Source organism: Chenopodium album, chromosome 12, assembly GCF_948465745.1.
Source record: "Chenopodium album chromosome 12, dcCheAlbu1.1, whole genome shotgun sequence".
Lineage (NCBI taxonomy): Eukaryota > Viridiplantae > Streptophyta > Magnoliopsida > Caryophyllales > Amaranthaceae > Chenopodium > Chenopodium album.
In genome coordinates, this window is record NC_137845.1 from 1,561,114 (window position 1) to 1,573,094 (window position 11,981).

Here is an 11,981-nt window from a genome sequence, read left to right on the forward strand (position 1 = left end):
TTCAGTTCAGCTCCAATCAGTTCATTTCAGTTCCTAATTTCCCTCTCTCATAAAATATTCATTTCAACTGAGCTCAGTTTTAGTTCAGTTCAGTTCAGTTCAGCTTCAATCAATTCAATTTAGTTCAGCTCAGTAAATGTGAACAAACCCTAAGTCATAATTGATGTTGTTGAAACCACTTTTGCTAAACCGGCTATTGCTAAAATGCTTGAGCGCCTACCCGGGCAAAGTAAGACAAAGACCCCATTCTTTAGAGCTGCTATGCTCTGTTTCAACCTGCTTTGCTCTACTCTACTTAAAAATAATACTTAATATTGAATTATTATAATAATAATTAATATTTAATAATAATAATAATAAATAATTAATATTTATTAATAATAATAATTAATATTTAATAATAATAATAATTAATATTGAATTATTTTAATAATAATAATTAATATTTAATAATAATAATAATAAATTAATATTTAATAATAATAATAATATGAAAAATTAATATTTAATAATAACAATAATATATAATTAATATTTAATAATAATAATAATAAATAATTAATATTTAATAATTATAATATGAATAATAATTAATAGTTAATAATAATAATAATAATAATAGTAATAATAATAATAATAATGGTAATAATATTTTCTCAAAAAAATGATAATAATAATAATAATAATAATTGATTTTTTATAACAAAAATTAATATTTAAAGATAATAACTAATATTTAAATATAACACTAATTATTAATTTTTAATAATAATAATAAAAATAATAATTAAATAATATTTAATAATAAAAATAATTATTAAATAATATTTAATAATAATTATTATTATAATAATAATTAATATTTAATAATAATATTTAATGATTATAATAATAATGCGATAATATTAATAATAGTAATAATAATAGTAGTAGTAGTAATAATAACGATAATAATAATGATAATAATAATAATAATAATAATAATAAAAAAAATTGTTCTGCTCGGCTCGACTCTGCTTCAATATGTTTTGCTCTGCTCTGTTCAGAAGCTCAAAAGAATAGGGCCAAAGTGTAACAAAATTCAAAAACAATCGGACCAAAGTCACACGGTCACACCCACACGGCCACACCTTTATTAGCATTAAAAAAATCACACCACACACATAAAAAAAAAAAAAAAAAAAAAAAAGCTCACACCCCTTTTTTAATAAAAAAACACCTGCCAAAATTCCAAAAAAATGAATACATTAATGATTAAGTTAAAAAATCCACTGTTTCTCTCTATGGCTCTACTTCATTACAACCAGAACTACCTGGATTTTGTGGCAAAAGTGCTACTAATAGCAACACTCGCCGTTGGAGTAGAAGCCATTGGAGTAAATTGGGGAAGAAACTCATCACACCCACTTCCACCTTTGAAAGTCGTGCAACTTCTTAAATCTAACAATGTCACAAAAGTTAGGCTATATGAAGCTGACCCTTTTGTTCTTCAAGCTCTACAAGGCTCCAAAATTGAGGTCATTTTGGGTATTCCAAATTCATTGTTACCCAGGTTAAATTCTTCTTTGAAGAATGCTCAGAGTTGGGTTCATGATAATCTTACTCGCTATCTATCAGATTCTTCCCCTAAAGTTCGAATTCAGTATGTTCTTTCTTTCTATTTCTTGCTTTATTTTCCTTTTTGGGTTTTTGTTGTTGCAAATTTGAGATTTATGTTGTTTAATTGAAGAAATAATTCATGGGTTTTGATAATTTATGTGAATTTGTGTTTTGTCAATGTTCTGTTTCTTGTTAGATTATGTTCTTTAGTGTTGTATTTTGCTCAGAATTTTTTGCAGAATTTGTGGATTCCATGTTCATTTTGGGTGGAAGATGAGCTTAAATTGGCGAAAAAATGGGATTGGATGTAATGCAAAATGCAATTGTAGTGTTTTAAGTGAGTGACAGCTAGATGGCATTGCAAACCACTTAATTAGATAGATACTCAGATGAATGATTAATTAATAATTGAGGACTAAGTAATGTGGTAATTTTCTTTCCTGTTTAGACGCGTTTTATTTATTTATTTATTTTTTTAAAAAATTGGGTACAAGTGTGAGTATGTTGTCGACTTGTTGTACATTGTAAGGTTGGTTTTAGGATGAAACCTCGTTTTGCCTATGTGGGATTTTCTCTCATCCCTATTCCTCCTCCATTTCCAGCATTGATACAAGGCACATAGTCTATGTTACTTGGACTCGGGTACCCATGTCCGACACGGATACGTGTCCAAGTGTCCGACCCGGCTATTTCTTGAAAAAATTCAATGATTTTGAACTAAAATGAAGTGTCCAAGTGTCCCACCCATGTCCGAGTGTCGAGGGTCCGACACGGGTACGTGAGGTGAAATAAAGAGTCCGAGTAACATAGCACATAGTAATGGCGTGTTGTAGTGATGACATATTGTAACTGTAATTTAAGTCATCTTTCAACTTGGTTGGTGTGCATTCTTCCAACCACATATAATGCTTCATGACTCCCCCACCTATTGTTCCTTAAAAAAATGAAGAAGCATTGCTATGGTTTGGAATGGTAATTATATCACATGTGGCAGTGTCACGGTGTGTGTGAATTTGTTGCAACTACGATGTTGGTTTTTATTGGTTTAATCACGTACCCATGTGCATTAGTAGTGCCTCATAGATTGCTATAAATGTCTTTTCTTTGTATCCCGTGCCATAACCATGGCCACACTCTAACTATTACTTGGCTGATAAAAGAAGTGTGGACGATTGGGCACACCGTGTTTTCTCATTTTGTGATCACTAGACTTGTGATGTTGAATTATGATGACACTAGTTGTGTTAATATATATATGCTACTTGAATAAAATCTATCCAGACTCCAGAGTCTCAAATGATGGCGTACTTTGTAAGGGCACCATTCTGTTTATCCATACCTCTACTGAGTGTAATGTCGCAGCTGGGTTGAGGGCATGGATTGGGTTCAGACTTCAGATATAGTCTCACCCTCACCTGCAAAGATTCATAGAGGTTATTATCTGTTTGACAATGTAAAACATACAAGTTACCGACTGAACTAGTGCAGTAGTGCTCGACTCTGTCCCAAAAAAGAATAAACTACTGCTTGAATAGCGAATACAAAGTCTTTTTGAACTTGTTTAAACTCAAATTACTATGCATCATGCAAGGGCAGAAGGCAGGAATTACAAGGTCTTATGATGCAATCCAAACACAATTTATCCATGACCAGCTTCTAAGATTTATTATCCACTGGCACTCATTATCTTCAAACTCTTGGTGCATCCTAGGCAGGGTCCTAGATAGAAGCATTGGATTGACAACATGTTACATATAGTGTTTGCTTTAAAGATCATTAATTGTTCACTTTGTAAAAGTAGATTACTGTTGATTTTGCACTTTGCTGGACAGTTTTACTAGGAGGAAACATTATTAGGCTTTGCAACTTAATTTATCGATAAACATAATAAGACTAGTGGCATTTTAAACTTTAAAGAGAGAAGTGGATGCTGGTACCTGTAGATGGCAACTGCTAAGACATCTTGATTTCTCAAAATTTCAATGATGCTTCTCTTTAGGTTCTCTGGCTTAGTTTGTGCTAGACCAAATCAATGTGTACTGTGTATTCCCACCAATTGATTAGCTGCTTAAGATTTTATAAATCGGAGTGTTATGTTCTTTTTCTTTATGTTTCCTCTTTATGTGAGTGAATTGCTGTCCTTATTGACTGATCGCTGACAGGTACATTGCTGTTGGGGACAGTCCATTTCTGCAATCTTATGGTGGGCAGTATGTTCCTTATGTTGTTGGTGCTTCCATGAACATTCAAGCTGCCTTAACTAAGGCAAACATAGCAGACCAGGTAAAGGTGGTCGTTCCATGTAGTTATGATGCCTTTCAAACAGAATCTGGGTTGCCTTCTAATGGGCACTTTAGGTCTGATCTCAACAAGACCATGATCCAGCTGCTTGCGTTTCTCTCTAAACATAACTCACCATTTATGTCAAGCATATCTCCCTTTCACCTTTTCCAACAGAATAAAAACATCTCCCTTCATTTCTCCCTCTTTAAGGAAACTTCTCACCCTCATAAAGATGGAAAAAAGGTCTATGACAATAGCTTTGACTTGAGCTATGATACTTTGGTAGCTGCAATATCAGGTGCTGGCTTTCCCCTAATGGATATCATCATTGACCAGATTGGATGGCCCACAGACGGAGTGGTTAATGCCAATTCCTCCACAGCTGAAACATTCATGAAAGGCTTGTTGAGCCATCTTCGTAAGAAGTCAGGGACTCCATTGAGGCCCCATAAACCACCAAAAGAAGCATACATTCTCAGTCTCTTAGACGAGGATCAAAAAAGCATTGTTGATGGTGGTTTTGAGAGACACTGGGGAATTTTTACTTTTGACGGACAAGCTAAATACAACGTTGATTTTGGCCAAGGCTCAAGAAGCCTCGTAAATGCTCAGAATGTGGAGTATCTCTCTGCCAAATGGTGTGTTGTGAATGACAACAAAGATCTTAGTAACGTTACAGCAAGTGCCTTAGATGCATGTTCCAATGCAGATTGCAGTGCCCTCTCTCTTGGGGGCTCGTGTTATAATCTTACTTGGCCTGGGAACATTTCTTATGCTTTCAATAGCTATTATCAGCAGCATGATCAAAGCCCTGATGGCTGTGAATTTGGAGGGTTAGGTCTGGTTACTACTGTTGATCCATCTGTTTATAATTGTAGATTTTCTGTTCAACTCCGGAGTGCATACGGAGGTTTTCTCCAAGTGCCTTCTTCAATGTACTTGATTCTTTTGTACATGGCAGTATTTCTGATATGATTATGTAGCTCCAAAACTCAGAACTATGGCAAGCAGCAATTTTCATCTGTTTCTATATAACTGCTTCCTAGAGATTTTGTTAAAGGAGAGCAAGCTTAAAATGACTGTTTAGGCTCCCCCTTTCCTTTGCTGTTTAGGCTGGGTTATTTATCTGAGTTGGTTGCATGTTTTTCTGTCCAAGCTTAGAACGACTGTTGTACATGGTTATTTCTGATTTCTTTCACCCTGTATAAATCACTGCAGTGCTGAACATGATGAAAGGATGACTTCATTGGATCTTGACAATATGCGTTCTTCCAGTATTATTCTCAAGTTTTGATAATTACTTTTTTATGAATAGTTTTTTCTCCATTTTCTATGAAATTGGGGACGGGGTGAGGGCCTGTGTTACTCGGAATCGGTTGACATCGGTACGTCTAAGACTCTAAGTGGCAGATTTGACTATTTTGTGAAAATTTTACATGATATTGACCAAAAATGAAGTGTTACAGTGTTTTATGCATATGTCATACCCATATTTTAGTGTTGAAAGTTACACATGAATTGAGGTGAAATAAAGAGTCCCGTAATGTAAGAGAGAACAACTTGCTATAAATATTTGAGAATAACAAAACAATTTGCAAATAATGTTTAACCTTAAAGACTCTCATTACATTTTCCTTCATTAGAATCACGAACTTAATTACGATTGACTTTGAGTATTTGTATTAGTTTTTTTTTTTTGAAGACCTACGTATATATTAGTGTTGCAACTTTCACTCCATAATACATTATTCATTAATTAAAATTATTATTTTTTAATTTTATTTTTTACTTTCTACAGATTAATATCCATTTTAAAGATAGATGAAAATAAATAGACCTAACTCATTTAATTTTGTACCTTAAAAAAAAAAAAACCTGTATTTGTGGACAGAAAGGCATGTTGATGAAAAATGAAAACGAAAATGGAAAGTTCAAGAACAAAGGACCAAAAATATCTGTAGAATTCTCTTAACTTGGCTGGTCTAAACTGGAAATTATGTTTAAACCCAAAAAAAACGCTGACTCGACTCATTTATCATTCTCTCTTACCCTAGAACTACAACATCCTATAATCGCCTCCTTCTCCAACTATTACCAATTTCCGCTTCTTTTCTCTTTCTCTCTCTAACTTCTCCCTAATTTTCTCTCTCTAGTTTCTATTTTAACTAAACCCTAGATCTCGTCTCACGATGTACGGCGGTGGCGGTGAATCCAATCCTCCTCCTTCCGGAGGCGGATACGGCGGTAGTTATGGCGGCGGAAGCTACGGAGGCGGTGACAGAGGTGGCGGATATGGCGGTGACAGAGGTGGTGGATATGGCGGAGGTAGAGGTGGTGGCGGTGGTGCTGGAGGAGGTTATGGTGGCGGTGGTAGAGGTGGTGGTGGTGGATATGGCGGTAATTCTGATAGTCGAGGTATTTTATTTGATCTTTCTCATAATCTATTATTTTTTCGATTCTTTTGTTGATTAGATAATTGTTTGGGTTAATGTTGCTGTTCTTGTAATGTGTGTAATTTTGTGATTGTGTTGTTTGAAGGTGGTGGATATCAAGGAGGAGACCGAGGCAGTCGTGGAGGAGGAAGAGGCGGCGGTGGTGGCGGCGGCGGTGGCCGTGGAGGAAGTGGAAGAGATGGCGATTGGCCTTGTCCTAATCCTGGGTAATTTTTATTTCTTTGTTTTGAAATATGCATACAAGATATTATTATGCAAATTAGTGATTTCAAGTTATTACATGGTAAATTTAGTTATAGGACCCGGTAGAGTGTGAGCCTGTAAGTATAATTTGTATTGGTGCGAAAGTTCGATCTTTATCCAGCAGTATGCCTAGTAAAGCTGCTTTGTTTATATGTATATATCTTGGATTTTGTTCCTTTTCTTGTTATTTGATGACACCGTGCTTAAGTATTCCAAGCTGTACATAATTAATCTGGCTAGCTGCTGAAATTGGTGATATGCGGAGTATATACTTTGAGTTGTGGAGGAGTGTTTACGTTTGGATGTTTTTGTTATAATTGATCTTGTTGAGGGTGGATAAAAAAAATCTCTTTTTTCTGTATTTATTTTGCTGGACTGAAATTATGTTTTAATCTTTGTTTTACAAAAGTTAATTTCGTAATTTTAGAAGTTTAGCAATTGAAACTTAAAATTTTGTGTAGTTGTGGGAATTTGAACTTTGCTAGAAGAACTTCTTGTAACAAATGTGGGGAACCTGCTCCTGCGGGTGCTGGCGGTGGCGGCGGTGACCGTAGAGGTGGGGGTGGAGGTGGTGGCTACAATAGAGGAGGCAGTGGAGGATATGGAAGTGATAGAGGGGATAGGGGTAGGGATTATGACGGTGGAAGGGGTGGAGGTAGGGATAACAATTATGAAGGTGGAAGAAGTGGAGGTAGCAGAGGTGGTTCTTATGGTGATGGTCAAGGTAGGAATGACAGTGGATATGGCCAGGCTCCCCCAGCTGCACCTTCTTATGTTGGAGCTGTACCGAGCCCTTATGGCGCAAACCCTGTCTATGGGAATGATTCTGCTGTCCCTCCTCCTACAAGTTATACTGGTGGGCCTGGTTCCTATCCTCCATCATATGGAGCACCAGCAGGTGGCTACGGTGGTGATGCTTCTGGAGATTATCGTGGTGCTGGCCGTGGTGGACCCCCTAGTGGTGGCTACGGTGGTGGTCAAAGACAGTCTAGTGGTGGTTATGGTGGCGATGCTCCTACTTCTGCCGAACCTCCTAAAGTGAAGCAATGTGATGAAAACTGCGGCGATTCATGTGACAACTCCAGGATTTATATCTCGAATTTGCCACCGGATGTCGCTATTGAAGAACTTAGAGAACTTTTTGGAAGCATTGGAATTGTAAGATTTGTTACTGTTGTTCTCTATAGTTTAAATGTTCCTTTGCTTGTTTTTTAATTTTCTTTTTTTATTCCGAATTTTGTCTGGTATTTGACTATTTGCTAGTTCTGCTATAAATTAGAGTACTAATTGCTCTCGCCCCTCACTTTTCTGCTAGATTTGAACACATTCTCCTTCTGGTGTATTCCCCTCCTTTTCTTTTATGTATCAATCATATACTGTATGGGCAACTATTCACACAGCTCTTTATCCAAAAAATCTCTGTTGAATTTTCTGCTTCCTTAATTTTCTGATGCAGAATTTTCTCTTGGTGTTTCTACAAGTTCATGGGTTTTTTTTACAAACATAATCTTTAGTTTCAGGAGGAAGTGTTTTTCATGTTGATGTTATACATTGTCAATATTCTTTTAGCGGAATCAGAGATAATATCGGGGGTTAGAATGATGGATCGAATATGATACTGTAAATGTGATGAGTTTTGATGGCATTTAATATGTTCTTTGCCTCTGGTTTGGATTTCATGTATCTATATACATGTATAAGAGATAGCTGAATAGTAGCCTGGGACAGAATGAGCATGTTAAATCCAAATTTTATAGAATTGGTGGTTCTAATAGTTAACATCTTGTTTGGTATTCAGGTTGCAAGAATCAAGCAAAAGAGGGGCTACAAGGATCAGTGGCCGTACAGTATAAAACTGTACACAGATGATAGTGGAAAGAACAAGGGTGATGGTGTTTTGTCATATGAGGACCCATCAGCAGCTCATTCTGCTAGGGGATTTTTTAACGGTATGTTGGGACTCTTGGGAGTCAATGTCTCATTTAATCTATCTCCGAGTTTGATTTATTAGTTACTTGATATGATTTCTTTTGTATAGGCTATGATATCAGAGGGCACAAGATCAATGTTACAATGGCAGAGAAGTCTGCTCCAAGGGCACCTCAATCTTTTGGGTATTTTTCTTTGCTCAATTTTACCATGCTAATATGCTATTGGTGATTTGACTTGTATTTCTAAGTGGGATCCTCTTGTGTTTGCTATTGATAATCAATCAATCAATCAATCAAAGCCTTAATCCCAAAAGTGGGGTCGGCTAACATGAACCAAATTTGATTATTCCGTGTAGTCATCAACATAAATCTTTCTCCTCCATCCCTTACGATCCAAAACTTCATCCTCACGTAAATCCATGCACTTCATATCCTTCCTCACTCCTTCCAACCAAGTCATCTTTGGTCTCCCTCTTCCTCGTTTAATCCCTCCATGGTCCCACTCTTCCACTCTTCGCACCGGTGCACCCTCGGGTCTCCGTCTTACATGTCCAAACCAACGCAGACGATTTTCCCTTAATTTATCTACAATGCCCGCCACACCTACTTTCTTGCGAATAACCTCATTTCTGATTCTATCTCTTAAAGTGTTTCCACACATCCACCTTAACATGCGCATTTCCGTAACCTCCATCTTTTTAATATGCTCTTTCTTAGAAGCCCAACATTCTGTACCATAGAGCAACACTGGTCTTATGGCAGTCCTGTAGAATTTTCCCTTCAACTTTAAGGGAATGCTGCGGTCGCATAGCACTCCCGTGGCCGCTCTCCATTTAAGCCACCCTGACTTAATCCTGTGGGTCACGTCTTGATCAATGTCACCATTCTTCTGGATGATCGACCCTAGGTACTTAAACCATTCACTCATGGTCAAATCCTTTCCATCCAAACTCACCACTTCATTGCTTGTCCCCCTCTGAGTGCCAAAACGACATACCAAATATTCAGTCTTACTCCGACTTAGCTTAAACCCTCTAGATTCCAACCTTTGCCTCCATTGCTCCAACTTGACATTAACCCCATCCTTAGTCTCATCCACCAAAACGATATCATCTGCGAACAGCATACACCATGGAACCTCATCTTGAATTGGTCTAGTTAATTCGTCTAGAACCGTTGCAAAAAGAAAAGGGCTTAATGCAGACCCTTGATGCAATCCGATTGTAATAGGGAAATCTTTTGTCAACCCTCCGCATGTCCTCACATTTGTTGACACATCCCGATACATATCCTTAACTAGGTCTACATACCTTCGTGGGATACCTTTCTTCAACATTGCCCACCAAAGTATCTCTCTTGGCACCTTGTCATATGCCTTCTCTAAATCAATAAAGACCATATGAAGATCTTTCTTCTTTACCCTATAAAACTATTGATAGTGATTGAAAATTAGGTGGGATTTGGGTCCCAACTTAATACAAAAGGTTGCGTTTTGATGGGGTCATCAATTCCCACCTTACATTTTGTTTGTTAGTGCCTGTATGCTTTTGTTATTTTTTGGGGAGCCCATTTCATTCTGTTCAATTTTGTTGAAGATTAGGGATAATCTATTATTTTTTAAATATGTGAGAATATTAGCAATACTTTAATTAAGAGAGTGTTTTAAAGTGTTTTGTTTATGCATAATGACATTCTTGCTGTTTGCTAATTACATATTTTTGTTTACAGCCTCTTGAATGACATGTGCTGAGTTATTCACTCAGTCAAAGGGTGCTTGAAATAAGTTTTTGTTAGGCTTATTTAGAATGTGCTGCTAGAGTGCTAGCATCTTGTGGACGAATATATTTCTTGCCTGTGTGATCAGTTATTGCTTTTGCTTCTCTCTCGTTATTGTATGTATTCTCTTGATTATATGGTTTTTTGTATGCTGTAAAAATGTGTCCTTATTGTAATGTTTTCTTCTGTACTATAGAGGCGGTGGTAGAGGTGGTTATGGAGGTGGAGATCGTCGAAGAGACTATGGAGGTCCAGATAGGCATTCTCATGGTGGAAATCGTTCTCGCCCATACTGAGAATTTCTCGAGCATATTATGTACTAAGAAAAAATGTTGTCTTGAGGAATTTTATTGTAGTCTCGCTGCGGGGTTGTTCCCAAAAGGAGATAAAGAGGTAGGTTGTTCACTTGCTTTGAGCAATGCCCCTTTACTCCTTTAGTAGTTTACTTCGAGGGGTTTTTTTTCTAGGGTTGGGATTGATTTGAACTGTGTGACTGTCTTTTATAGAGGCAAGTGGATAAATCTCAAAATTGCTGCTATGGTAGTTGAACTTTCAGGTGAGTGCTGCTTTATTGAGACTGCATATCTTTGTTTAGAAAATTTAGCTAGTGGATTTTCTTTTCATCTTTAGCTTATAGTGAAGACTTAGATTGCATTTTTGAGTTGAATCTAAGGTTTGTGAGCACAGTTGTTGATTTTGCTTGATACGTGGGGAATGTTTTGGTGTCACTGTTAGTTTTATATTTTGCTGGAAACTAATTTCAAGTTTTTGGTAAGATTGATAGGACTAGATAGCAAATTCTTACAGATGACAAGTGAAATTGGAAAAAAAATATGTTGAACTGAGAGCTTGCAGTGACATTCAGTTGGCCCTTGAATTGTATTTGTTGGTTTTGAGTTGAAATTGGATCAAATTCAAGAGATCAACCTCCAAACTATACATCTGTCCATATTTGATTTTTCATGTTTTGTTGTTCAAGTATTGTTGATGTTCGTGTCTTGATAGTACATACACTACATAGTTATAGGTTGAGTGGCCTTCTTAGTTGTTCTCTTGTCAAATTATTGTTGGTTTGAGTGCTATTTTAAGTAACTGGTAATAACAACTTGAGATACAAAGTAACATCTATCTGCCGCAAAGCATATGGAAGATAATGGAGTGATGGGCTTGAAGACTTGGCAGGTCTAATGCAATCGTGTTTTGGAGTTTGCTTGGTGTCGTCTAGCTGCTTTCAGACGTGCTCTTTGGTTGCCAAACTTCTTTAACAAAAGCGTAATAGGCATAAAAGCACAAGAATTTTACTTTTGGAGTTAGCTTTGTGCTGAATCTAAACTGTAGAACTTTGTTTAATAATCATTGTATAACTGACTACAATAAAAGGTTGATATCAATTAACTATAGTACATTTTGGCTTCCTTTCAATGCATCTCATTGCTTTTACTTCCATTAACAGTTTAGTTGGTTCTCTTCGATTGTAGTTTAGGTGGTTCTTATAAAGTGGGTGGTGGTATCAGTTAATTGAATTGTTTGAACCTACAAAGTATGTACACCATAACAAAATTAACAATTTAACTACATACCAATTGCGCAATAGCCCTTGGCTAGACATTCAATTTAAATAGTGTCTGATTCCCTCCAAACTTAGTTATGTAAAACTAAATTTCTATCCATAAAATTGAAATCGAGTATATTGTCT

At 36.3% G+C, this 11,981-nt stretch overlaps 2 protein-coding genes across 11 annotated transcripts; both read left to right on the forward strand.

The window, feature by feature from the left end:
• The first annotated feature begins 1,254 nt into the window (after positions 1-1,254).
• Positions 1,255-5,053, forward strand: LOC145571528 (glucan endo-1,3-beta-glucosidase 9-like). The gene is made up of 2 exons (XM_081630563.1): positions 1,255-1,642; positions 3,762-5,053. Exons 1-2 carry the CDS (start codon positions 1,284-1,286, stop codon positions 4,855-4,857), a joined length of 1,455 nt encoding a protein of 484 aa, XP_081486689.1. The 5' UTR covers positions 1,255-1,283; the 3' UTR covers positions 4,858-5,053.
• Positions 5,054-5,886: 833 nt separating this feature from the next.
• LOC145569975 (transcription initiation factor TFIID subunit 15b-like) lies at positions 5,887-11,707 on the forward strand. Of its 10 annotated transcripts, none has more exons than XR_014096365.1 (8): positions 5,887-6,297; positions 6,421-6,541; positions 7,040-7,736; positions 8,377-8,527; positions 8,617-8,692; positions 10,482-10,678; positions 10,792-10,841; positions 11,426-11,707. XR_014096365.1 is itself a non-coding variant. In XM_081628950.1 (6 exons), the coding sequence occupies exons 1-6, from the start codon at positions 6,072-6,074 to the stop codon at positions 10,579-10,581; spliced, it is 1,371 nt and encodes a 456-aa protein (XP_081485076.1). In that variant the 5' UTR covers positions 5,887-6,071; the 3' UTR covers positions 10,582-11,707. The 10 variants fall into 10 exon arrangements, 1 of the variants encoding a protein (XP_081485076.1); XR_014096364.1 differs by having other exon boundaries at positions 11,436-11,707; XR_014096367.1 differs by having other exon boundaries at positions 11,459-11,707.
• The last annotated feature ends 274 nt before the right edge of the window (positions 11,708-11,981 follow it).